The sequence below is a fragment of the Stenella coeruleoalba genome (assembly GCF_951394435.1).
Source record: "Stenella coeruleoalba genome assembly, chromosome: 12".
Classification (NCBI taxonomy): domain Eukaryota; kingdom Metazoa; phylum Chordata; class Mammalia; order Artiodactyla; family Delphinidae; genus Stenella; species Stenella coeruleoalba.
This window is the reverse complement of record NC_137158.1, coordinates 75,276,594-75,299,735: the sequence shown is the minus strand read 5'-3', so window position 1 is coordinate 75,299,735 and position 23,142 is coordinate 75,276,594. Positions and strand designations below refer to the sequence as shown.

The following is a 23,142-nucleotide window of genomic DNA, read 5'->3' as shown; positions in this document are numbered from 1 at the left end:
AGTGAAGCAATAACTACATACGAAGCGGTACCAATTTGGTGGGGAATAACTTCTGAACTCTTGTGTGACATAGCCTCTATCTTCTGAAGTGTTATTTGCATCTTTTACCATTTCACCCTGCCTCTCCAGCTAGTCACAAGCTCCCTGAGATCCTGACTGGGGCCACTCATGGCTTGGTAACCCCCTCATGGCTCTGTGTCCCCCTCATGGCTTTGTGCCAAGTAGGTGCTTCCTGGACGTGGTTGCATGATTTATGTGTGCTGTGGACACCCTCCTACAGAGGCTGAGCACCAAGCTGGCTCTTCGTGGAAGTGATGCATGAAGATGTGTGGAGAGAGGTGCTGAGAAGGCAGCCAAGTGTTAGGAAACAAAGCCATGGAAGCTGTGAAGAGACAGACCTCATGCAGACCGGGTTGGCTGATCCAAGGAACTGTGCTGGACACTGACCAAACGGGGTAGTTACTGATGCAGGACCTCAGAGTCTAACCCAGGGAATTCAGAGCCTCCTGCATAGGCAATTTGGATCACTGGCTCATGACACGGGGGGGAAAAGAGTCTGCCAAAGGCTTTGTTTGCTGACACGAGAGCTTCCAAGTCCCAGAGTTAAAATGATCAGAGAGAAAAAAGCCAAAAGTCAAGAATCAGTTTCCGGGAAGGGAGGAGACAGTGCTTAAGTCACACATTTTATTTATTTGCTTATTATAACGTGCTGAATGGTGCGCCACCAGTAGGCAAATACCTCTTCACACTATTCTGACAAAGCAGGTAGAAATAGGAAGACTTACAGAGAGACAGTAAACCCCATGAATCCGCCTCTGTTCCCCAGTCCAGTGAGCCCTGGGGAAGCTTCTATAAGTTTCCACCACTCCTTTTTCAGCAGGACTAGTCTCACATCCTGAGCCCAGAGTGAGGAATAATCGAGTGGAGAAGACTATGTGGGGCAGAGCTTCGTAGCAGGGGGTGGAGTAGGATTGAATCTGGCTGGAAGAATCATTACCTACGTGAACGTGGGTAAATTGTTGAACCCCTTTAGGTTTCAGTTGCTTCACGTGTAAAATGGGGACAATGTGGTACTTACTGCAGATCGCTGAGAGGATTAAGTGAGATAATGCATATACAGCATTTAGCCAACTGTCCTGATATATAGAGAGATCTTCACACTCGTGTTTTCTTAGATTCTGTATTTGTCTATTTAGTATCCATTAATTGTAGGACCAAACAAATAGCCAAAGTTCTTTACTTCTCCCCTGTGATCCAGTGATCTCTGAACCACTCCCTTATCTAACTCTCACACAAAACCCCAGGGCCAGGTACCAGACAACCAGGGGAAGCCCCTATGCTCCAAGGCCAGCTGGAATTATTCAAACGAGTCAATCCTAAACTGTGGACCCTGCCCTGCCCTTCACGGGCAATCCCACGGAAACCCCAATAAAGTTTGGCCTAGGCTTTCCTCTCATTTCTTTCTGCCTCCTGGCCAACACTGGTGCTTCCCCATGTGGCCCCACATGGCATGCCAGCCACCCCCACCCCCCTTGGGAAATGTAAGTAATACAAATCTTTTAGTGGCATTAGTCTCTCAGTCGCTTCCATAAATTAAAATCCCATGGGGACAGACATTGAGACAATAGAGCTTAATAAACAACTGCCATGATACCTGGTCCACAGGCCGTAAAACGGAATCAGTTAAGTCTCTGTCTCTTCTTTCCATCCTTCCTCTCCTTACTGTCAGTTTCATAGTTTGGGGCTGAATCTTTATAATGACCTCTTTAATAATATCTTGCTAAATTCAATTTCTTGCTTCCTCAAGCCATGTCTACATGGCTCTCTTCTAAAACTCAGAATGTAGGTTACTCTCTGCCAGGAAAGCTTGATAGAGTTCCCTATGGTCTACGAATCAAGCAGATACTCCTTATCTTAGCAGTTGGCCTTCTAGGGTCTGGACAGGTACTGCAGCCATATTGGAACACTCAACACTCCCCAGGGATACTCTAGCTTTTCATACCTCTGGGCCTTTGCTCAGGCTAGTGTCTGCCCTGGGGATGCTCTTCCCACCGTTCCTTAAGTATGGAAATCACAAAGCACTTGGGGAGTCAGGTTTGGGTAGAACTTATATTCTCTTTAATGGTTACCTGAAACTTCTCCCAGGTCCTCAATAAATATTTGGTGGTGAGCTGACTTTATCATCTGACTTTGCTCCCAGAATAATTGTCGAAAAAGAAAGTTGGTTGAGATTTACAGCTACCTTTTCTTACTAGGTGGGTGGTTGAGCTTGGAAAGGAATGAGAACCATTCCATTCATACAAGGAGAAGCTGTTCCCCAGCCGACATAATGAAGGAAATGGTGGTTTAGAAAGAATCTTACAAATTACTCAAAGATGATTACAGGCTGTCACCGAGAAATGAGGAAGGAAGGGGTTTCTTTTCGACTACAGGGTATAGAGTCCAACAGTCAGAAATTATTATTTTATATTGAGGCCAATGGTAGTCTGTATGCCTTCGAAATGTGAAAAGCAATACTAACTTAAGTTCCTGGTATGACTTACAAGGCATCAAGATAGATTATACAGGCCGTCTATGAAAACCAGGCTCCTTACTTGATAACATTTTGCAGTCATGTTTCTGAAGGCCCGGCTATCAAATAGTCATTGAGTGCCTACCCTATAGAGACACTGGCCATGGTGGATTTAGGGTATCAAGCCATGGAGCTCTGACCGAGCTCAGCATCTAGATAAGGAGGGAGGATCACAGGCAAAGTGAATGGTGGGTGCTGCCTCAGCTATCCTGCAAATGAGCAACACGGCCAGGTTTTTTGGGTGTTCACAGGAGCTTCACTGAAGAACAGAGTTTCTGAAATGCACTAAAGTGGGCATGATTTCACTCAACAAAGCAAGTCACTTAGTTGCAACTTAAAATGGGCAAATACAAATGAACTTATCTATGAAACAGAAACAGACTCACAGACATAGAGAACACAGAGACTTGCCGTTGCCAAGGGAGAGGAGGGGAGGGGAGGAGAGGGATGGAGTGGGAGTTTGGGATGAGCAGATGCAAACTATTACATATTGAATGGATAAACAACAAGGTCCTACTGTAGAGCACAGGGAACTATATTCAATATCCTGGGATAAACCATGATGGAAAAGAATATGAAAAAGAATGTATATATATGTATAACTGAATCACTTTGCTATACAGTAGAAATTAACACAACACTGTAAATCAACTATACTTGAATAAAATAAATTAAAAAAATAAAATGTGCAAATGTTTATTCTTGGTTAGATATTGAGAAAGGGGGTGGGGAATCATATACAGAAAAGGTGTCCTTGGATGAGTTACTTCCTAGTCCAAGGGCTTCATTTTGCGCTCCTCCTCCTTTCTCTCATGTCCTTCACAACTTTTGGAATAGTCAAAGCACAACGAGAACACATTTTAGTGCGCTGAGTGGTGGACTGCCCATACATACGTGCACATACATCCTTACTTATTTGGACAGAGCTGGCAGAAACATAGTTACATTTTGTATTTAAAGGTGAACACTGTGAATCACCCACATCCACCCTCGTGTCCAGTTTCCCTGCTCCAGTGAGGTGTCTAAGAGCTTCTCCGACTTGTAGCAGCTTCTGTTTCCGTTTCACTGTTCCCAGTTCCTGAGTCCAGCACTGAGAAAGAATAGCTATGTAGACAGCACCAAGAGCAGCTGTGAGTTGAGAAGACTTGATTGACACCACACTGCTTAGCAGCTGGGATACTCAGATCACCCTCAAAACAAAACAAAACACCACCAAATAGTCTCTAAATTAGTATGAACTGGGCATTACCAGATTTCCTAAGTTAACTTTTGACATGTCACAGTTAAATATTTATATTATATAACACATCTACTCTGATATTCAGTGATCTATGGAGTGTGAAATAATTGCAGTTAGCAATTTTTACGTCCAAAGAAAATAGCATTGCTCCAGAAAATAAAGAACTAAAGCATAAAGGTTATATTATTTTTTATTTAAAATCTCTTTCCTGGTACCTAAAAGTAAAATCTTATAAACTATTCATCTGTCCATCTCAAGATAGATTTGCTGAATAATTATTCTAGGCCAGGACCTGGACTAGACATTAGGGATAAAAAAGATTTTTAAAAAGATGAATCTATGGCCCCTGCCTTTAAAGAGCTAACTGAAAATCAATACCTTCCTAAGAGTCTCTTCAGACTTCAAATAAATATAAAAATACCAGTAGACTGAAAAATATCTGAAGATTCTTCTATGAGCAGGTTAGAAATTACGGTATAGTTATGGGAGGGAGAATAAAACAGAAGGAAATGAAAACATACTATCCCTTCAGCCATAAGAAGGAATGAAGTTCCGATACATGCTGTGGGTGACTCTTGAAAACATTATGCTAAGTGAAATTAGCCAGACGTGAAAGGACAAATATTGTATGATTCCACTTACATGAAATATCTAGAATAGGGACATACCTAGGGACAAGAAGTAGGTTAGAGGTTACCAAAGGTTGGGACAGGGGAGAATGGGGAGTTACTGCTTCATGGTTACAGAATTTCTGTTTGGGGTGACAAAAAAGTTTTGCAAGTAGACAGTGGTGATGGTGGTATAAAATTATGAATGTAATTAATACCACTAAATGGTACACGTTAAAATGGTTAAAAGAGCAAATTTTGTGTTATATAGACTTTCCCACAACTTAATGAATAATGTAATGTAACAGAAACAATTGAATAGTACCCTTCAATTGGGTGAATTGTATGGCCTGTAAATTATATCTCAGTAAAGCCGTTAAAAGAAATCCCTCACATGTTAGCATATTACTTTGTCATCTTGTAAAGCTCTGAATGTTGTTAAATAAATATACTAGGAGCACAACTGGGCGCTCAATGTTTGAAATATTACGATTCACACTTCTTTCTGAAGGCCAGATGTTACCAATAATCACTAACTCTTCTGGCCGTTTAGAACACAGCTGAGCCTTCTATCTTTTGCATATCTGGTTAAATAAGGAATTGACTATCTGCCATGAATAAACTTATTGTGAAACCATTTTCACAATAGTCCCTTGGCTTGATTCTTCTTGAATACCATCAGCCTGAAAAGTATGGTTGGAAACCACCATCAGAACAAAACAAATGACAACTTTTGATTTTCATACCTCTCCACTGTAGGTTAGCAAGAGGCCAGAGTAAGGCAGTATCTCGAAAAATGCCTGGCACGTACTGGCTTCCAATACATATTTGTTGAAATGACAGAACGGTTAGCAGTTACTGCTTGGGAACCTCTCAGGGCTCTGGGTCAGATAGAAGCCTTCTGAGGGGCAGCAGTCCAGCTCAGAACACCCCTGGGAGTTGATTCCTTCTGGGCTCACCCCTGGTTCCTCTGTTAGCTCCGTGCTTCTCTCATAGGTCACTCATCAGCAAGACCAAAGAGTTCCCTTCTAAGTAAGTATCATTAAGAAGTCCAAGGTCTAGGGGACTTCCCTGGTGGCGCAGTGGTTGAGAATCTGCCTGTCAATGCAGGGGACATGGGTTTGATCCCTGGTCCGGGAAGATCCCACATGCCACGGAGCAACTAAGCCCATGCGCCACAACTACTGAGCCTGCGCTCTAGAGCCCATGTGCCACAACTACTGAAGCCCAGGTGCCTAGAGCCCGTGCTCCGCAACAAGAGAAGCCACCGCAATGAGAAGCCCACGCACCACAATGAAGAGCAGCCCCCGCTCGCCGCAACTAGAGAAAGCCCACGCGCAGCAACGAAGACCCAACACAGCCAAAAAAAAGTAAATAAATTAAAAAGAGAAAAAAAAGTCCAAGGTCTAGACAGAGCAGAATGAGGTTAGGAATTTCCAAAGTTTTTCATTCCAATGCAAATTTCTTTCAAAAATTTGGAGCTAAGTTAACAGGAGAGCTACATTTTGGTCACGAGTTCTATTGCTGCCTCAAAACAAAAAGTAGCAGAAAATAAATATAATTAATGGGGAAACCCAGAAGCTAACTACTTTTTTTTATAGAAGTATAGTTGATTTACAATGTTGTGCTGATCTCTGCTGTACAGCAAAGTGACTCAGTTCTACACATACAGACATCCTTCTTTAATATTCTTTTCCATTATGGTTTATCACAGGATATTGAAAATATCAATAGTTCCCTGTGCTATACAGTAGGACCTTGTTGTTTATCCACAGAAGCTAACTACTTTTACCATTGCCCATACCAGAGGTAATAAAGTGATACGATTTAGACTACAATTTGCCAAAGCCAATAAACCTTTTCTGTCTTATTAGTCAAATACACGTATCATAGAACAAGGATTACATCTTAAAATAAAAGCCTTTGAAGGAAAATAAGGGGGGATAATGATCTCTTACTGTGTGATCACTGAACGTCCCTGTGTCTTTGACTAGGAAAAGAGAAAATGAACCTCCTGCCATGAGTTAGCCATGATTTATAATAACCTAAGAAGAAAAGCAGATTCTAGATTTGTCAACTCTATTTGAAGGGGGAGAAAGCTTGTAAGCTCATTATCACCTTCCTGAACTCTTTAAAAAGGAAATCATGCAGTCATAGCAAATTCACAAACCTACCCTGAGTCTGAATTCCATCTTGACTCTGGAGAACAGAAGTCTGGATTCTGCCCTTCGGGGAGAGCTGCGATTCCTCCATCCTCTGACCAGAGCTCCCACCACGGTTGTGGACCCCAGGTGGCCGTAGCCCCGCTGGGCGGCCGGGAGGGGGTAGATAGCCCTGTCAGGCTGCCACCGTCAGGAGGATCCCATCCACCTGCGATGGTGCTACACCCCAGACAGACAGGTCCGGGCAGTTCCACCTGCCCTGTCCTCCACCCACACGCTCACCCTTGTGTTGTTGATCCTCCCTCAGGAGGCCCAGGGAAAGTGGGAGATGAGCCGAGAAAAAGCAGAAAACAGCAAAAACAAAACTGAGTGGTAGGGCTTCCCTGGTGGCGCAGTGGTTGAGAGTCCGCCTGCCGATGCAGGGTTCGTGCCCCGGTCCGGGAAGATCCCACATGCCGCGGAGCGGCTGGGCCGGTGAGCCATGGCCGCTGAGCCTGCGCGTCCGGAGCCTGTGCTCCGCAACGGGAGGAGCCACAACAGTGAGAGGCCCGCGTACCGCAAAGAAAAAAAAAAAAAGACTGTGTACCTGTGATAAACCATAATGGAAAAGAATATGAAAAAGAAGCTATATATGTATAACTGAGTCACTTTGTTGTACAGCAGAAATTAACACAACGTTGTAAATCAACTATACCTCAATAAAATTAAAAAAAAAAAACCAACCCCCTCAAACAGACAAAAATGACTGTATATGTGGAGGGGGGCACGTACCTGTGTATCTATTTCTCTTTTCCCAGCTTATTTTCTCTCCTAAATTGGAACAGCTATCAGACAATTGTTTTTCCAAAGAGAACCAGTCGTCTAGATAAACAGAATTTGTTTCTGAAAAGTATTTCTAATGTCTGGGTGTTCACGTCACAGAATCATAACAGCTTTTGTGGATGAGGAAAGTTGATTAAGGGAATTTAATAAAAATTCACAATCATGTCAATACTCGAGAACTTTAAAAAAATGAATTGATTCCGATGACCTAATTCTTTTCTCTCTCCTGGTGAGCTAGCTGGAGTTGCCTCAGACTGGTGGGTGGGACCTGAACGTCAGGCATAGAGTACACTGCTCACATATGCCCCCTCCTGGCCAAGATGCCAGGTGCACATTGGTTAGAGACCGAGGATTGCCTTAAAGCTGTGGGAGGGGCAAGGGGTAGAAAGTTCTGGAACCCCCTTGGTATGCTATATTCATTTAGCCTGAATTAATTATAGGCAGGCTGAGGCTTTTGATATTATTTTCTGTCCTAATGACTGTTACGGATTACACAGTTGGAGTAGATGGAACGACCCATTACCTGGCTTCACTCCTCTCTTCCCCAGCTATACCTTATCTAATAGGCTCAAGACTGTTTTTGCAGGAGGGGAAATTCCCCAAATCCCTCCATATCCATTTACAATATTTCTTTTAAAGAGCCTCCAGTGTACTAAAACGCAGTAGTGTTTGGGGATACATATTTTATGGATTCAATTAGTCAAAATTGCCCTCATTTGCTTATTATTTTGACTTTTCCAAACTGCAGAAAAACTTTGGTATCATGGCAGATGGAGGGAAGGTGGAAATGAAGGATGGGATTTGAAATGGTCTAAGAGTAGGAAGCTGCTGGTTCTACTCTCTGTTCCCTGACCTCAGGAGGGGTTCAGACACGCACCTGGGGCAGAGTCTGCGGTCAGGGAGGGGCAGCGTTTGCTGAGAGGACAGGTCCTGGTTCTCCCTGAGGTGCGTCTCCCACTTCCTCACTGGAGCGGGGGCTCCCTCTACCGTGGGCAGCGCCCTCCACCTCCCAGGGCTGAGCCAGGCTCTGCTGGGGTTCAGGGGAGAACTGCTCAGGGAGCAATGCCATCTGCCCTTCAGGGGAAAGAGGAAAGAAGCCTTCAATAGTCTCTCAGTTCCGGGGACCCCCAGAGTCACAAAGACAGCCTGAACCTGCCTTCTGCTGGGGATACCCCCTGTGGGAGTTGGGCGGCATCAAGGAAGGACAGCAGGGAGCCAGTTACTGGAGCCTGGGGTCTGGTCCCGGCTTAGAGGTGAGGGATTAAGCAGGGGTCTTGAGGATGGTCCAGCGTCACTTGCAATTCATCAGGGGACGGTCAGGAGGCAGGAACGTGGTGGGTGCATTTACCCTGAGTCATCTCTCAGGGGATTCTGTGTCCAGTTGTAGGAGACTAGACGCGGGAATGCAGGGTGGTAGGGATTCCAGGAGAGGAGCTATCAGGAGGAGCAGAAGCCACCCGGCCCCATCCTCAGGGTGAGGTGGTGGAGATAACACAGTGATGCTGGAAGCAAAAGATCTGCTCTGAAGACTCTAGAGATCCACTAATGCCCCCAGATGGAGCTTTTCTTTGAGGGTCGATCATTAGTGCTGCCACGTATATGAGATCCCTGCAGACACCCGTCCCCAGTGGGCCAATGAGAAGTCCATGGTGGGAGACACAGGGCTCGTGGCCAGAAGCACAGCAAACTGCCCTAATTCAGACTCTGAGGACCCCGCACAGCTGTTGTTATCAGCCACCAAGGTAAGACGGACATACGTGAGAAAGGAGGTGAACGGAGCCAACGGATACTTGAAATAAGACTCCCCAGACCCCAGCCCTGAACCCTCCCGTGGGTACGGCTCCTCTGTTCTCACAGTCCCCGGGCGCAAGAACCACAGAGCTTGTCCCCCTCCGCTGCGGCCATGGACGTCTGCCCCACTCAACCAGCTGCCTCAGACCTCACTGCACATCAGAAACACCTTATAAAATACAGATTCCCAGGGCTCGCCCTGAAATGACTGCTCCCCTAGGTCTATGACAGTGCCGGGGGGCCTGCATTTTCTCGAGCTCCCCCCACCAGCCTGGAATTTTTTTTTTAACATCTTTATTGGAGTATAATTGCTTTACAGTGTTATGTTAGTTTCTGCTTTATTACAAAGTGAATCAGCTATACATATATATATACATATATCCCCATATCTCCTCCCTCTTGCATCTCCCTCCCTCCCTCCCTGTCCCACCCCTCTAGGTGGTCACAAAGCACTGAGCTGATCTCCCTGTGCTCTGCCGCTGCTTCCCACTAGCTATCTGTTTTACATTTGGTAGTGTATATATGTCCATGCCACTCTCTCACTTCGTCCCAGCTTCCCCCTCCCCTTCCCCGTGTCCTCAAGTCCATTCTCTATGTCTGTGTCTTTATTCCTGTCTTGCCCCTAGGTTCTTCAGAACCTTTTTTTTTTCCTCTAGATTCCATATATATGTGTTAGCATAGGGTATTTGTTTTTCTCCTTCTGACTTACTTCACTCTGTATGACAGACTCTAGGTCCATCTACCTCACTACAAATAACTCAATGTCGTTCCTTTCTATGGCTGAGTAATATTCCATGGTATGTCTGTGCCACATCTTCTTTATCCATTCATCTGTTGATGGACATTTAGGGTGTTTCCATGACCTCACCAGCCTGGAATTGATCAAGGAAGGTCTGAAGAAACGAACTTCCTTGACTGCGGGCTTCTTGAAGTCTGCGACCTTCAGTACTTTTGCGGCCAGCACAGTGTGTGTGGCCAGCTTGTAGTCTGCTGGATGAGGAGAATCAATGCCCACCCCTCGTCTCCAAACCCACTGGGCTGCCCGACCCCCTCACCCTCCCCTGAAGCCTCCTTCCTTGCTCTAACCCCAAGGCCACCCTGGCTGCAGCTGCCGTTCCATGACATTGCTTCGTCTTCTCTCCACCCCAGACTCGCACACTTCACTCGCCTGTGAGGTTCTGGCCCAGAACAAGATCGGCCGAGGCAGCAGCTTCCTGTCCCCTCAACCCCACAAAGAACGGCTCCGTCTTTGCTTCTGATGTCTGAGGCCCTGGGTACCATGATCAAGGGGTCTGCATGGGAACTCAAGGTTTTGCAGCAGCAGGGAATACTTTGCTGTCCTTAGTTTGCCGGTTGTAGCAGGTGGACGCTCAGTAGGCAGGGTTTTCCCTGACAGGAAGCTGAGCCGTGACCATGACCGCTGTGGGAAATGTGGCCAGGAAGAGGAAGAAGTGTAACGTCCTGCCCACAGAGGGCAGCCCCACCCTTCCAGGTTCCCACACATACACTTCCTGACAGAGGCCCGCCGGAGGCCGACTGCGCCTTTCACTGGGACGCGAGGGGAAACGGCTCGCCCTCGAGCCCATGAGGTCACCTCCCCCCTCCACCCCCTGTCAGTCTTATTATAAGATACCCTCCCCTTCCACTCACGAAAACGGGCACACTGGGGAAGGAAACACACTTTTTTCTTTAGACAGAATATCTAGAAAACCAGAATCATACTGAAGGCTCTGAAAAGGTCAATACGGCTCAAGACAAACTCAGCTCATGGATGTTTGCTTCCAATTTCCTATGGTGTCTATGAGTTACTAACAATTCTCTGAATTTCAGAAATATAGGTACTGTTCCCACCCACCTTCTGAAGAGGATGAGGGCTGAATCGGCCACATGCTTCTTTGTAACCCCTTAGGGCCTGGTTCTGGGCACACAGGGGGCTCTCAGAAAACGCTGATTGTGTAAATGCACAATGTGATGATATGGTTGTCAACTGCTAAAAGGGCTTTGAGCTACCAGACTAAGAATGGCTTCCATCTCTGCAGCAGATAGGCGACCTCAGCTCTTACTTCAGGAAGGAGCTGTTGGGTGGAGGGTGGGCTGTGTGGAGAATTTCTGCCTGGCTCCTGAGGTTTTCTTCCATCTGGGTGGGCTTCCAAGAGCTCCAGGTCTCTCTTTGACTCCTCACACACATTTCTCTTGGGGGCAGGAATCGGAAATTAGATCGGCAAACACAGGAGGGAAAATCGGGCAGGGGTAGTCTAGCCCTACCCTTTGGCTCCGGTGGCAGAGAGCTATCCACAGGTAGCAAGGTTCTGCTTTACTTCCCAGGAAAGCTCTGCTCCTATGTGGGGAAGGCTGCCCCTCTTCAACCCACTGGTGGGAAGGCTTCTGAGGCTGAGTGTAGTATTAGGATGCTCACCTGCCCACAGGTGTAAGATGCGATATCCAAGGTCGATCTTATCAGTAATAAAGGTGGGGGGTTAGTCTCCATCTGCCTTGCTCCTTTGTTTCAAATTCTCAAATTGGTTCAGAACCTGGATGGAAGGAAAGGGTCTTAGTTGCCCTTTGCCCGCAAGCCCCAACATCTGGTGGGTTGGCTCCTGGACATGGCATTTGGGGAGCAAAATGACTCCTGGAGATTGATGCTTCTGGCAGATGCTGTACCAAGTGTGGGCCACTGGTGTTTACCCGGCAATTTACAGCAAATTGTTTTGTGCCAGGCTTGGCTTTTATGGTCGTGCCATTGCTTTTGGGGTCATCTGGTGAGCAGCTTTAAGCTTTATCCCATGTGCAATTTTGACTCTGCCAGCTGACTCAGCTGAAGATGACTTTGCTCACAGGCGAGGGGCTCTTTTAAGAGCATCAGGCCTGCAGGCATCAGGCCTCCCAAGCAGGGCTCAGGCCTCACCCCCTAAGCAGACGGCTGGGTGGCCTCAGCAAGTGTGGGCTTAGCCTAAGGGTCGGAGGCTTTCGGAGGCAGGCAACCACTGCCTGCCCTTGACCCACACAGTGCAGGGTGCTGAAGCAGGTGCACTGAGGCAAAGAGTCAGCGTAGGAAAAGGAGAGTCTGGGTTTACAGGCTTTCCAGATGACAAGACTGGAACAGCGCCGCAAGGCAGCAAGTTCTGCACACACAGCCTGAGGAGACTGAACTTCAAATGAGTAAATGCCGGGCAGATCCAGGCGGCACTAATTGCTCCAATTCTACTCTGCGTTCAAGGCCAAGAGGAAATTGAGGGGGGCAAAATCTGAACTCAGATAGCTCATCCACAGGTTTGAGAGTCTCCCCGCGCTATAGGGCCTCCAGCTGACTTGGGTTCGCTTGGTTCTCTCACTCAGACACCACTGAGATTCTGCTCTGGACTTGGCGATGGACTTTGGATCAAAGTGCTGCATTTAGGGACGATAGCTGTACATAGCTAACTGCTGCAGGGGATGGGAAATAAAACTTATTTTCTAAACTTGGAGGGCATGGAGCCATTGGTGTTTGCAGAGTTCTCAATAAGAGAAACGTGGAGGAAATTCTCAAAATTTTAAGGCAAAGGAAAATGAAAAGAAAATACTGATGCTCTAACCTCATTTCTTTTCTCTAAGTGATAACCACAACCCAAGCTGAATGGCTCTGAACTGGATGCTGTACCAAAACCAACCAAGCGCTACAGCACAACTCCCCTGTGCCATACGTACGGTCCTCAGTGTTGTAGAGGTCGCACATGGGGAAAAGATTAACGCACGTGTGGTTTCTGCTAATGCTGATAATCACTGAAAAACGTATTTGTAAATTCATATGGAATTTGGATGCTCACATACACAAGCAGGTCTTGGTGTTTAGAGATGTTCATTCACTATCAAAGGCATCTCTTCTCTATCCGCCCTAAGAGTAGAGAAAACGTGCTCAGACTTGCCCATCTAAGAAGATGTTCCCTTGACTTTCCCTGTGTCCTCCTCCTCCAGCTGTAGGTCTCTTCTCCTCAAGGGTAAAAAATCACAAATGGCTTATCTGTACTTCTCTTCATTTCTTCCCCAAGTCACTCCAATCTAGTTCTCCCCTCACCCTCCTCAACCACCCAAACAGCTCTCTGTAGTTTAATGCTTCCTAATCCCACTGCCATTTATCGGTCTCTTTCTCCTACAACTTCTTGACAGCATCCGACACTTGTGACTGCTCCCTTCTTGAAGCACTGTCCTCCCCCGGGGACCATGATCTCTGATTATCTGGTTTCCCTCCCACCTATATTGATATCCTTTTTCAGTTTCCTTTGCAGGACCATCCAATCACCGACTTTACCTTTGGCCCAAACATCTGAGCAACAGACCAGTACATCCAAGTGACTATTTGATATCTCAGCTTTGAGATTTCGCAGGAAACTGAATGCTACTGCCATGTGCATGGATATACCAGCCAGAAATTCTGGAACCATCCTTTCCACCTTTGCTCCAGATGGTCAAACCATTACTACTTCCAATTCTTGTTTTTTTTTTTAACTTCTTAACTCTCTCAAACGGCACTTGCTTTCCTCTATCTCTACCCTGCTCGTCTTTCATTTGTACTAGTATAATGTTCACCCTGGAGGGTATAGGACTGTCGCACCACAAACTTTTCAAATTGTAAATCTGATGTCAGCCCACCTTTACCCCATCAACTGAAAGCTCTTCCATGCTTTTCATTTCTTCCAGGACAATGATCAAATCTTTGACACGGCCTCCAACTCCTCACAGGTCTAGTCCCTGCCTCCTTGCTCACCTTACCAGCCTCTGTAGCACTACAGTCTCACTGCTCTTCTCTAAGTTCCTCTAGGGAGTCGTGGTCTCTCCACATTGCTCGTCTGCCATGAACGACCTCCCCCCACAGCTACTACTGATCTGTGAGAGCTCTCTACAACGACCACCTCCTTAAGGCAATGCCTGTATTTTTTTCCTTTCTAGCATTTATAATTTGCAATGATTATTTGGTCTATAGTCATCTCCCCCACTAGTCTACCCTGTAATATTGATGAGGGCGGGGACCATGTGTTTTTTGCCCATAACAAATCCCTAGAGCCTGGAATAGTGCCTGGCACAGAGTACACACTCAATGAGCATTTGTGGGATGAATGAGTGAACAGCCATAGTGCATTGGAGACTTTGGTATAATGAGTGTGTATGATATTTCTATCACAGTTGTTGTAATGTTTAAAAACACGCTATTGTTATAATTAGATGCTAAGATTGGATTAAAAGAGTAGCTGGTAATTATAAAAACATTCCCATGGGAAAATATGATCTACGTCATGACCCCCACTTTATTATATGGATTCTTCAAAAAGAGCGTTGTGGTGAAATGTGGGCTGCCTATATTGATCTCCTATTTAGATGTAAGATTCACTTCGTCTGTGCCCCTAGAAATCCTACCAATATTGCTGAACAGAGACATAAAGCTCAGGAAGTTTAACAGATGGCTAAGCATCTCATTGCAGCTTAGTATTCATTCTAAGATTAAAACCTAGGTTAAAATATATTAAAAACTGTTAAATGTGTATTTTATTAAAAACACAGCAACCGGAATAAAGAAGAGGCAATGGTGCCTTCTCATGCCTAACCCTTAATATACGGCAAAAAAGATTCTCACACTTAAAAAAAAATAAATTTGTTTATTTAATTATTTATTTTTTGGCTGCACGGGGGCTTTCTCGACTTGCAGCGAGCGGGGGCTACTCTTCGTTGAGGTGCGTGGGCTTCTCATTGCGGTGGCTTCTCTTGTTGTGGAGCACGGGATCTAGGTGCGCAGGCTTCAGTAGTTGCGGCACGTGGGCTCAGTAGTTGTGGCTCGAGGGCTCTAGAGCGCAGGCTCAGTAGTTGTGGTGCACGGACTTAGTTGCTCCGCGGCATGTGGGATCTTCCCGGACCAGGGCTCGAACCCGCGTCCCATGCATTGGCAGGCGGATTCTTAACCACTGCGCCACCAGGGAAATCCAATTCTCATATTTATTTTCTCCTCTACATCAAAGTAAGGTAAGGCTGCTATCCCTTATTGTGGCACCTTCATTTATATATGCAATTTTATAAGAATCTGTTTAATATATTGGTTTATAAAATTATTAAGATTGTTGTCCTTTTTTTCATGGGTTTATTATCTATTTTCTCAGAAATGAAAGGTGATACATATAGACTGACTTCCAGTTTACAATTAATTGGTATTCAGAGATGTCTGATTTTAAAAACTGCAATATCAATGTTAACCTAATATGATAAAGCCCAGGTTTTCAAGCCATATTTAAAAGGCACATATTTTTTTTTCTTTTTTAACATTTTTATTGGAGTATAATTGCTTTACAATGGTGTGTTAGTTTCTGCTTTATAACAAAGTGAATCAGTTATACATATACATATATCCCCATATCTCTTCCCTCTTACGTCTCCCTCCCTCCCACCCTCCTTATCCCACCCTTCTAGCTGGTCACAAAGCACGGAACTGATCTCCCTGTGCTATGCGGCTGCTTCCCACTAGCTATCTATTTTACATTTCGTAGTGTATGTATGTCCATATATACACTACCACTCTCTCACTTCATCCCAGCTTACCCTTCCCCCTCCCCGTATCCTCAAGTCCATTCTCTAGTAGGTCTGCATCTTTATTCCCGTCTTGCCCCTAGGTTCTTCATAACCTTTTTTTTTTAGATTCCATATATATGTGTTAGCATAAAGGCACATAAATGTTTTGTTTTTAATTCATATATTCATACATTTGCTCATGGATGGTTAGAACAGATTCCCAAGAAAGCCTCAACACTTGGCAGTTGGAAATAACCATCTGCTACAGCAAAACCTTTGTTATTTGTAATTCTACCCTGAAACTGAACCCTATAAAATTGTAGAACTCTCTATTAGATTGGCGCATAACCTTAAACTGGAGAAGGGCCAACATTTCTCTCTCTCTTTTAAAAAGAGTATGTGGGTTAATTACAAGGCGCTGATTGATCGGGATTAGTCTTTAACCCTGTCTGCACAGAAGTAATTCCTACCACTTCCATCCATTAGACTGGGTCAAGATGGGTAATTCAGGCTGAACCTAAAATAAAAACTTTTGTTTACTATGGCATCTGAAGTTAGTGTGGATTATTTTTGTTAAGAAATAATTCTTGTTTATCAATGGCATAAGGAGTTCGATGTCTCTATGCTCATTTTATAGAATTATTAAAGCTTGTTCAAGCAGCGCTCAATTTAGGTGTTCACTGGAAGCAGATTTTAAATATTTGACTAGAAAAAGTGAGAAAACATATTTACCTTTTCTGGGGCCCCATTTGCTCTCTAAGTACCAGATAATACTCATACCAACATTTAAGGGGTCACAAATACTATTTACATTAAAGACAAGGGAACACACTGAAAAGACCTTGAAAGGTTTCCCTCTTGCTGAGAACATGTGATATTAGACTTTTAAATTAATGAACAGTTGACTTGCTAGATTTTCTAGCTAATGGGATTTGGGCAATCTCAGAGAGATGCAGCTTTAACCAGGTCACCTCCTTCTTGAGGTGACCTTCCTTTCACCTCCCAATGGTCTAAACCTCCCCCTTGATGCCACTGGAGGTATATCCCTTCCCTCCTTCCTCTTCTGCTGTGGTTGTTGAAGGCTCCCAAATCTGGCAGTGCCAGAAATCTGTTCTTGTTTCTGCAGACAGCAAGGAAGTGAGCAAAGAAATACAACTCTTATAGATAATTTAAAATGGTTGTAGCTACCACTATCAATAAAATAGTATAAAAGATAGTATTACAACTCACCATATTAGAGATTAAGCAGGATAATATATTTTGCCTCAAGTTAAATGGAAAACAGACTGTTCAGACATGTGTTTTCAGAATTCAGAAGTTCTTTCCCAATAAAGACAACATTCTACGCAAGGGGTAGTCAGATGTTGTGGACACAGGTGGGTCTCCTCACCTTGTGTCTGTGTATATCAGAAAGTGGCCTATCTCATGAAGATGCCCTGGAAGGGATGATGTATGAACTGAATCCAGAAGAACAAATAAGAATAAATAGGTGTCAGCCAGCCTGGAGTTTCGGGATGAGGTTAGGAGCAGGTATAGGGCGTGCTACGTGCAAAGACCCAGGGTGCCTATTTGGGGAACTGTAAGCGATGTAGTGAGGTAGTAAGTGGTGTGTGTGTGTGTGTGTGTGTGTGTGTGTGTGTGTGTGTGTGTGTGTGTGTAGGAGGTGTAAAGAGGGAGAGAAACAAGAGACAAGACTATAGAGGTAAACAGGAATCAGGCCATGAAGAGCCTTATATATCTTAACAGAGTTTGACTTTATCCTGAAGCGTGACAAGGTTTTGAAGGGTTCAAAGTTGAGCGGTACCATGATCAGATCTGTGTTTTGAAAAGAAGACACTAAATGAAGTTGGTAAATGGATTGGAGGAAGTAAGAATGCAAGTAGGCAGATGAAGACCAGCTGAAAAAGAGATGATGGTCGCCTGGATAAAGGCAACTGGAGTGGGGATGCCTGTGGCTTGGGAACTGATTCTCTGGGGTTGGGTGTGAGGGGAGACAGCAGTCAGGAGGAGCTCAGGTCTGCGGTGCAGGTGACACGGGGCTCACAGGGGTGTGTGCAGAGGAAGAGAGGCGTTTTGGTCGTGGGCTGGTGGGTTGTTCAGGGAAATGATGAGTCCCCCATTTTCAGACATTGACACTATCCTGTATTTTTCCCCCCATTATAATGAATCCTCTGAAAACATTTTTGTACATGTATTATTTTAGCGCCTTTATATTGCATTAGTCGCTCCTTCAGATTAGAATCTATCTCCCCCATCTCTGCTTCTCATACTGCAGTGGTTCAATAAGTGTTTATCTCATGATATCCTTGGGATAAATTCCCAGGAAGAGCACTGCAGGATCAAAGAGGAAGACTTTGATAATTCTTACTATATACGGTCAGATTTTATCCAAAGTCAAGTATTTTTACTTCGTCAGCAATAATGCATGAGTATATCTCTTTTTCCTATAACCTTTTTCAGATCTGGCCTTTGACTTTCATTTACTTGGTAGGTGTAAAATTCATTTTAAAATTTGTTGATGTTGAATATACAAATTTAATTTTCTATTTGTTTTATTTTGGGTGAAATAGCTGAATGTTTCCTTGAACCACTTATTTAATTATAATCTGATATTGTGTTCACATTTATATAAATTCATCTGTGTTATCAAGTCTCTAATTTTTGCTATGCATATTTTCTCATTTTGTTGCCTTCACTGTTTTAGTTTTAAAAGGTTTTAAATTTTATGTAAATACATTTTCCCATCTTTCCCTTTTCAATGTTCATTTCTTTTTTTTTTAATTCTTTAAAATTAAAAAAAAATTTTTTTTTTTTTTGGCTGCATTGGGTCTTTGTTGCTGCGCACGGGCTTTCTCTAGTGGTGTCGAGCAGGGGCTACTCTTCATTGCGGTGCGTGGGCTTCTCATTGCGGTGGCTTCCCTTGTTGCAGAGCACGGGCTCTAGGCACGTGGGCTTCAGTAGTTGCAGCATGCGGGCTCAGTCGTTATGGCTCACGGGCTCTAGAGCACAGGCTCAGTAGTTGTGGCACAAGGGCTTAGTTGCTCCATGGCATGTGGGATCTTCCCGGACCAGGGATCAAACCTGTGTCCCCTGCATTGGCAGGCGGATTCTTAACCACTGCACCGCCCGAGAAGTCCCACAATGTTCATTTTTTCAACAAAAATTTCCCCTTTGTAGCTGGAACTGTGCTATTCCAAATCCATGATTCTTCAATCCACTGAGAGTTTGTTGAGGTATACACATCGTTTATGGTATGTGGTCTGAATCTTAGACATTTTTTTCTTTCATATTGTATCCTGTGGTTAATAATTTTCCTAGTTTTTACTCGATTCATCTATATTTTATAGGTTTTTTATTATGATATCTGCAAGAAATATTTCTGTAGGCTCATTTTTGCTATTTAATTTTATCACCTTAGATTTAAATTATCCTTGTGCTTAATCTTCCACTAAGGAAAATACGTTTTATCATTATAGACAAGAGGCTAAAATAAAACTATCTCAGAAAGGGTGTACACCAGCACCATGCCAGGTGCTTTACATAAAATCAGTCTGAAGAATAAGTAGTATCACACCTTTATGAGTGTAATATAATATACACTCATATTATATTATAAGTAATATTACATCTCATTCCTTTACAGATGAGGAAACTGGGGCTCAGGAGGGCTGAACAATTTGCGCAGGATCATATAGCTAGTAAGCGGCTGAGAACCTAGTTAAACCTAGAGTGTCACCGAAGTTAAACAGAATACAGATGAATTTTCCATAAAAAAGAAAGGGGATAAAAGACCCTCAAATATGTTAGAAAGATGAAACACTGAAAGATGAGGTTGTGGGGTAGGACCTCCCTTCTCCTAAGCACCCCCCCACCTGGAAAGCATGAGAGACAGAAGAAAAGAGCAAGAACACAGGAGTGTTCTGCGTGAGCATATGCATCGGAGACAGTGCAGGTGGTGAAAGCAAGCACGCGCTGCAGTGTCTGAAAGATTCGGTGGGAGTCCTGCTTCTGCCCTTCAGGCAAGTTCCAGAGCGTGTAATGGAACATGGAATGAAGGCGGCAAGCATGAGCCAGAAGGGCTTCCCTGGTGGCGCAGTGGTTGAGAGTCCGCCTGCCGATGCAGGGGATACGGGTTCGTGCCCCGGTCTGGGAAGATCCCACGTGCCGCGGAGCGGCTGGGCCCGTGAGCCATGGCCGCTGAGCCTGCGCATCCGGAGCCTGTGCTCTGCAACGGGAGAGGCCACAACAGTGAGAGGCCCGCGTACCGCCAAAAAAAAAAAAGAATGAGTGAGAAGAGCTGCCAGGAGCTGTTATCACTGGGTGGCACCTGGGAAATCACAAAGCACCTGCAAATCACCTGCCCCGCACTGCCTGCGGGCACATGATAAGCTCCCCAAACGGTGCCCGAGATTATTACACGTCTCAGCCAGGCCACGTCATCAACTCATACAAAAGTTTTTCGGGTTTACATTTTCAAACGGGAAACAGTTCCCAATTTGTGTGTACCTTTTCTAGGAAAGGTGTGAGGCGTAATCTGGCATCATGCAATTTGAAATACAAGTGAAACCCAGGTGCCATAAACGCAGTTCTATAATAATCCGTAACAAGAACTTGTTTCCTTTCTTTTCTTTTTTTAAATTGAAGTGTAGTTGATTTACAATGTTATGTTAGTTGCAGGTGTACAGCAAAGTGATTCAGTTGTACATATATATATGCTTTTTCAGATTCTTTTACATTATAGCTTATTACAAGATATTGAATATAGTTCCCTGTGCTATACTGTAGGTCCTTGTTGGTTATTTTACATATAGTAGTGTGTATACGTTAATCCCAAACTCCTAATTTATCCCTCCCCCACCCTTTCCCCTTTGGTAACCACAAGTTTGTTTTCTGTGTCTGTGGGTCTGTTTCTGTTTCGTAACAAGAGCTTGAACCCAACCATCTCCCCACTCCTCATTTCGGTGGTTTTCATTCTCAGAGGAGCTTCTATAACTTGCTGGTAGCAAGCTGATGCTGGGGAAGTCGGGGGAAGAGGGCTTGGCCTCTGAGATCATTAGTTCTGTCATTGTTATTAAGTAACATAGCGGTTACTCAATTTCCTCAAGAGATGAGGACTTCTGCCTAACTGAACTTTCTGATCACTTCAGGGTTAACAATAAAAAACTCTTTTAAGTCTTGTTAATTTTTTTCTAAGTTATACAGGTTCCCATTAATTAATTATATTAAATTAATATAATTTAACCTTCCTCTGATGATTCAGACTCTTGCTCTGCCTCTGGGTCAACTCCACAAGGCGCGTAGCACCAGACTCTGGGAGGAGAAGATGGTGAAGTGGTTTAACAAGGACTGATCACATAACACGGCTCTGAAGGTTTATCTTTTCTCCTTAAATAAATCCCTCATGTCTAACTAGTTTGTGTTTGCGGTGGGGAGGGAGGGTTTCTTCTAGAAACTGAGTTTAGAAAGAAAATAGTACATTAAGGGCTTTGGCTTACCTAAACTTCACTCGAGTACAAGTGAGTATATGCCTTCAACGAGAGTCTAGTGCCCCGAGAAGTGTTTCTGAATATATTTCAGCATCTAGTAGCAAGCATTGGCTAGAGACAGGCAGAAGAAAAGCAACTTTGTCTAGCAGGCTCCTCATCTAAACACTGACCAGGATGGGGGGCTGAGTTAGCCACAGCTCTGCAGAGGTCACAGATTACACAGAATGTTTACAAATAATGCAGTACTAGATAGATGTGCATATGCTTGAAGATAAAAGGATCTTTTAGTAGAATGGCCCTTACCTTCACAGTGGTTTTGGAACTTGTATCCATGATGATTTGCCCTTTTGAAGAGGATGCTAAAGCTTAATTTTCTATGGCAAAAGGACTGCAGACAAATGCCAAAATTCTATTCCCAGACCTAAATTATATAATCAGCAATGCAGCATTCAAACTGCACATCAAATAGTCTCGCTTTCTGGCAGACTATGAAAAAAATCCGTTTCAGCGTTTGAAGTAGGCATCTGTTTATGTAATGCAAGCAACCATGACTGCCAAACACAATAATTAAATGCTTTAACAAGTGAGAAATCTTGCCAGAATATGTAATTTGAGGGGGAAAATAAGCAGAGAGTTGATATGTAGCAGAAAATGCTGAATTATTTATTTCCTACTAGTTAGAAGCAGACACTCATACTGTGAGTCTACCTGCAGAAATATTAAAAGAGAAAGGAGAGCAGCAGAGGGGACCAGTTACCTTCCTTTTTATCCATCAATGTGCTCTTTCCTCCTACCTAAACTAAAAACATGAGGAGTTCTCACCCCCCTTTCACTATAATCTTACCTATGTGGAAATGAAATTAAACATCTACAAAGAAACAATAAATAATCCTAGTTTTCTCTTTTCATTCTTTGAATTATCAACTAAAAATGTAGTCACTTTGGGCTGTGCCTCTATTTCTCTTCTGGAGAGGGTAGACTGTGATTTCCTGAGTCTATGATACGGAAGTGCTTTTGTGTCATTTGCTTCTGTGAAAAAAAAAGAAGTTAGGGCTTCCGTGGTGGCGCAGTGGTTGAGAGTCTGCCTGCCGATGCAGGGGACACGGGTTCGTGCCCCGGTCCGGGAGGATCCCACGTGCTGCGGAGCGGCTGGGCCTGTGAGCTGTGGCCGCTGAGCCTGTGCGTCCGGAGCCTGTGCTCCGCGGTGGGAGAGGCCACAACAGTGAGAGGCCCACATACCGCAAAAAAAAAGGAGTGGTACACCTACTCAGCTTTAAAAATTTCTTCTAATTCTAAAGTCTTTGATACGATTTCTATCATAACATTCAAAGGAAAAAAATCATAGTACAGTAACAAAGAGCTGAAGATACTGTGCCTCAATGCTTTAATAGTACTTAAAATAATAATTGAAAACTTTCCTTGATATGTCTTATACATTATAGTTAACTTAATGTATGTATATTATATGTTTACTATGTACATTTACTACATATATTTATATATTAAATAGTTTATACTAATTATATTACACATGTGTCAAAGCAATAATGACTTAAAATTTTCTGTATTCTCTTTTCACGTCAAGGTTAGTATTTGTGAAATACAGGCTTAATTTAAAATAGGCTTATAATTAAAATGAGCGACTAATTAGATCTTTTCAAAGAATTCAACTTCTAAGACGACTGTAAAATCATCCTTAATTGTGATGTTCACTCATCTCCACGAACAAGCAATATAAATGTCTACTGGTTTCCCCCAGGAACTTCAAGGAACAAAGGGGAAAGCAGAGGAGGCAGCAACAATTTCTAGAACTTGTATAGTACTACAGAGCACCTCGTGGCATTGATTTATTCATGTGGACAGCTCTGGAGCTGGGCTCTAATTTTCTCCATGGTATAGAGAGACCCCAAGCAGAGACCATCCTTGCACCACT

The 23,142-nt window shown here is 44.0% G+C and overlaps 1 protein-coding gene across 3 annotated transcripts in view; it reads right to left on the bottom strand.

The window, feature by feature from the left end:
* PLEKHG1 (pleckstrin homology and RhoGEF domain containing G1) overlaps window positions 1-23,142 on the bottom strand; it is a 222,130-nt gene that overhangs the window by 121,011 nt on the left and 77,977 nt on the right. Inside the window, exon 1 of one of the 3 annotated variants that reach the window (XM_079939441.1) lies at window positions 7,354-7,378. The exons of 1 other annotated variant lie outside the window; for it this stretch is intronic. Coding sequence is in view for 1 of the 2 variants with exons in the window: in XM_079939438.1 (XP_079795564.1) it covers window positions 6,595-6,673 (79 nt within the window). In the remaining variant the exon portion in view is untranslated. Of the gene's footprint in view, window positions 1-6,594; window positions 6,721-7,353; window positions 7,379-23,142 lie in introns of those variants that run through there. One more of the 3 variants, XM_079939438.1, reaches the window with a different exon arrangement.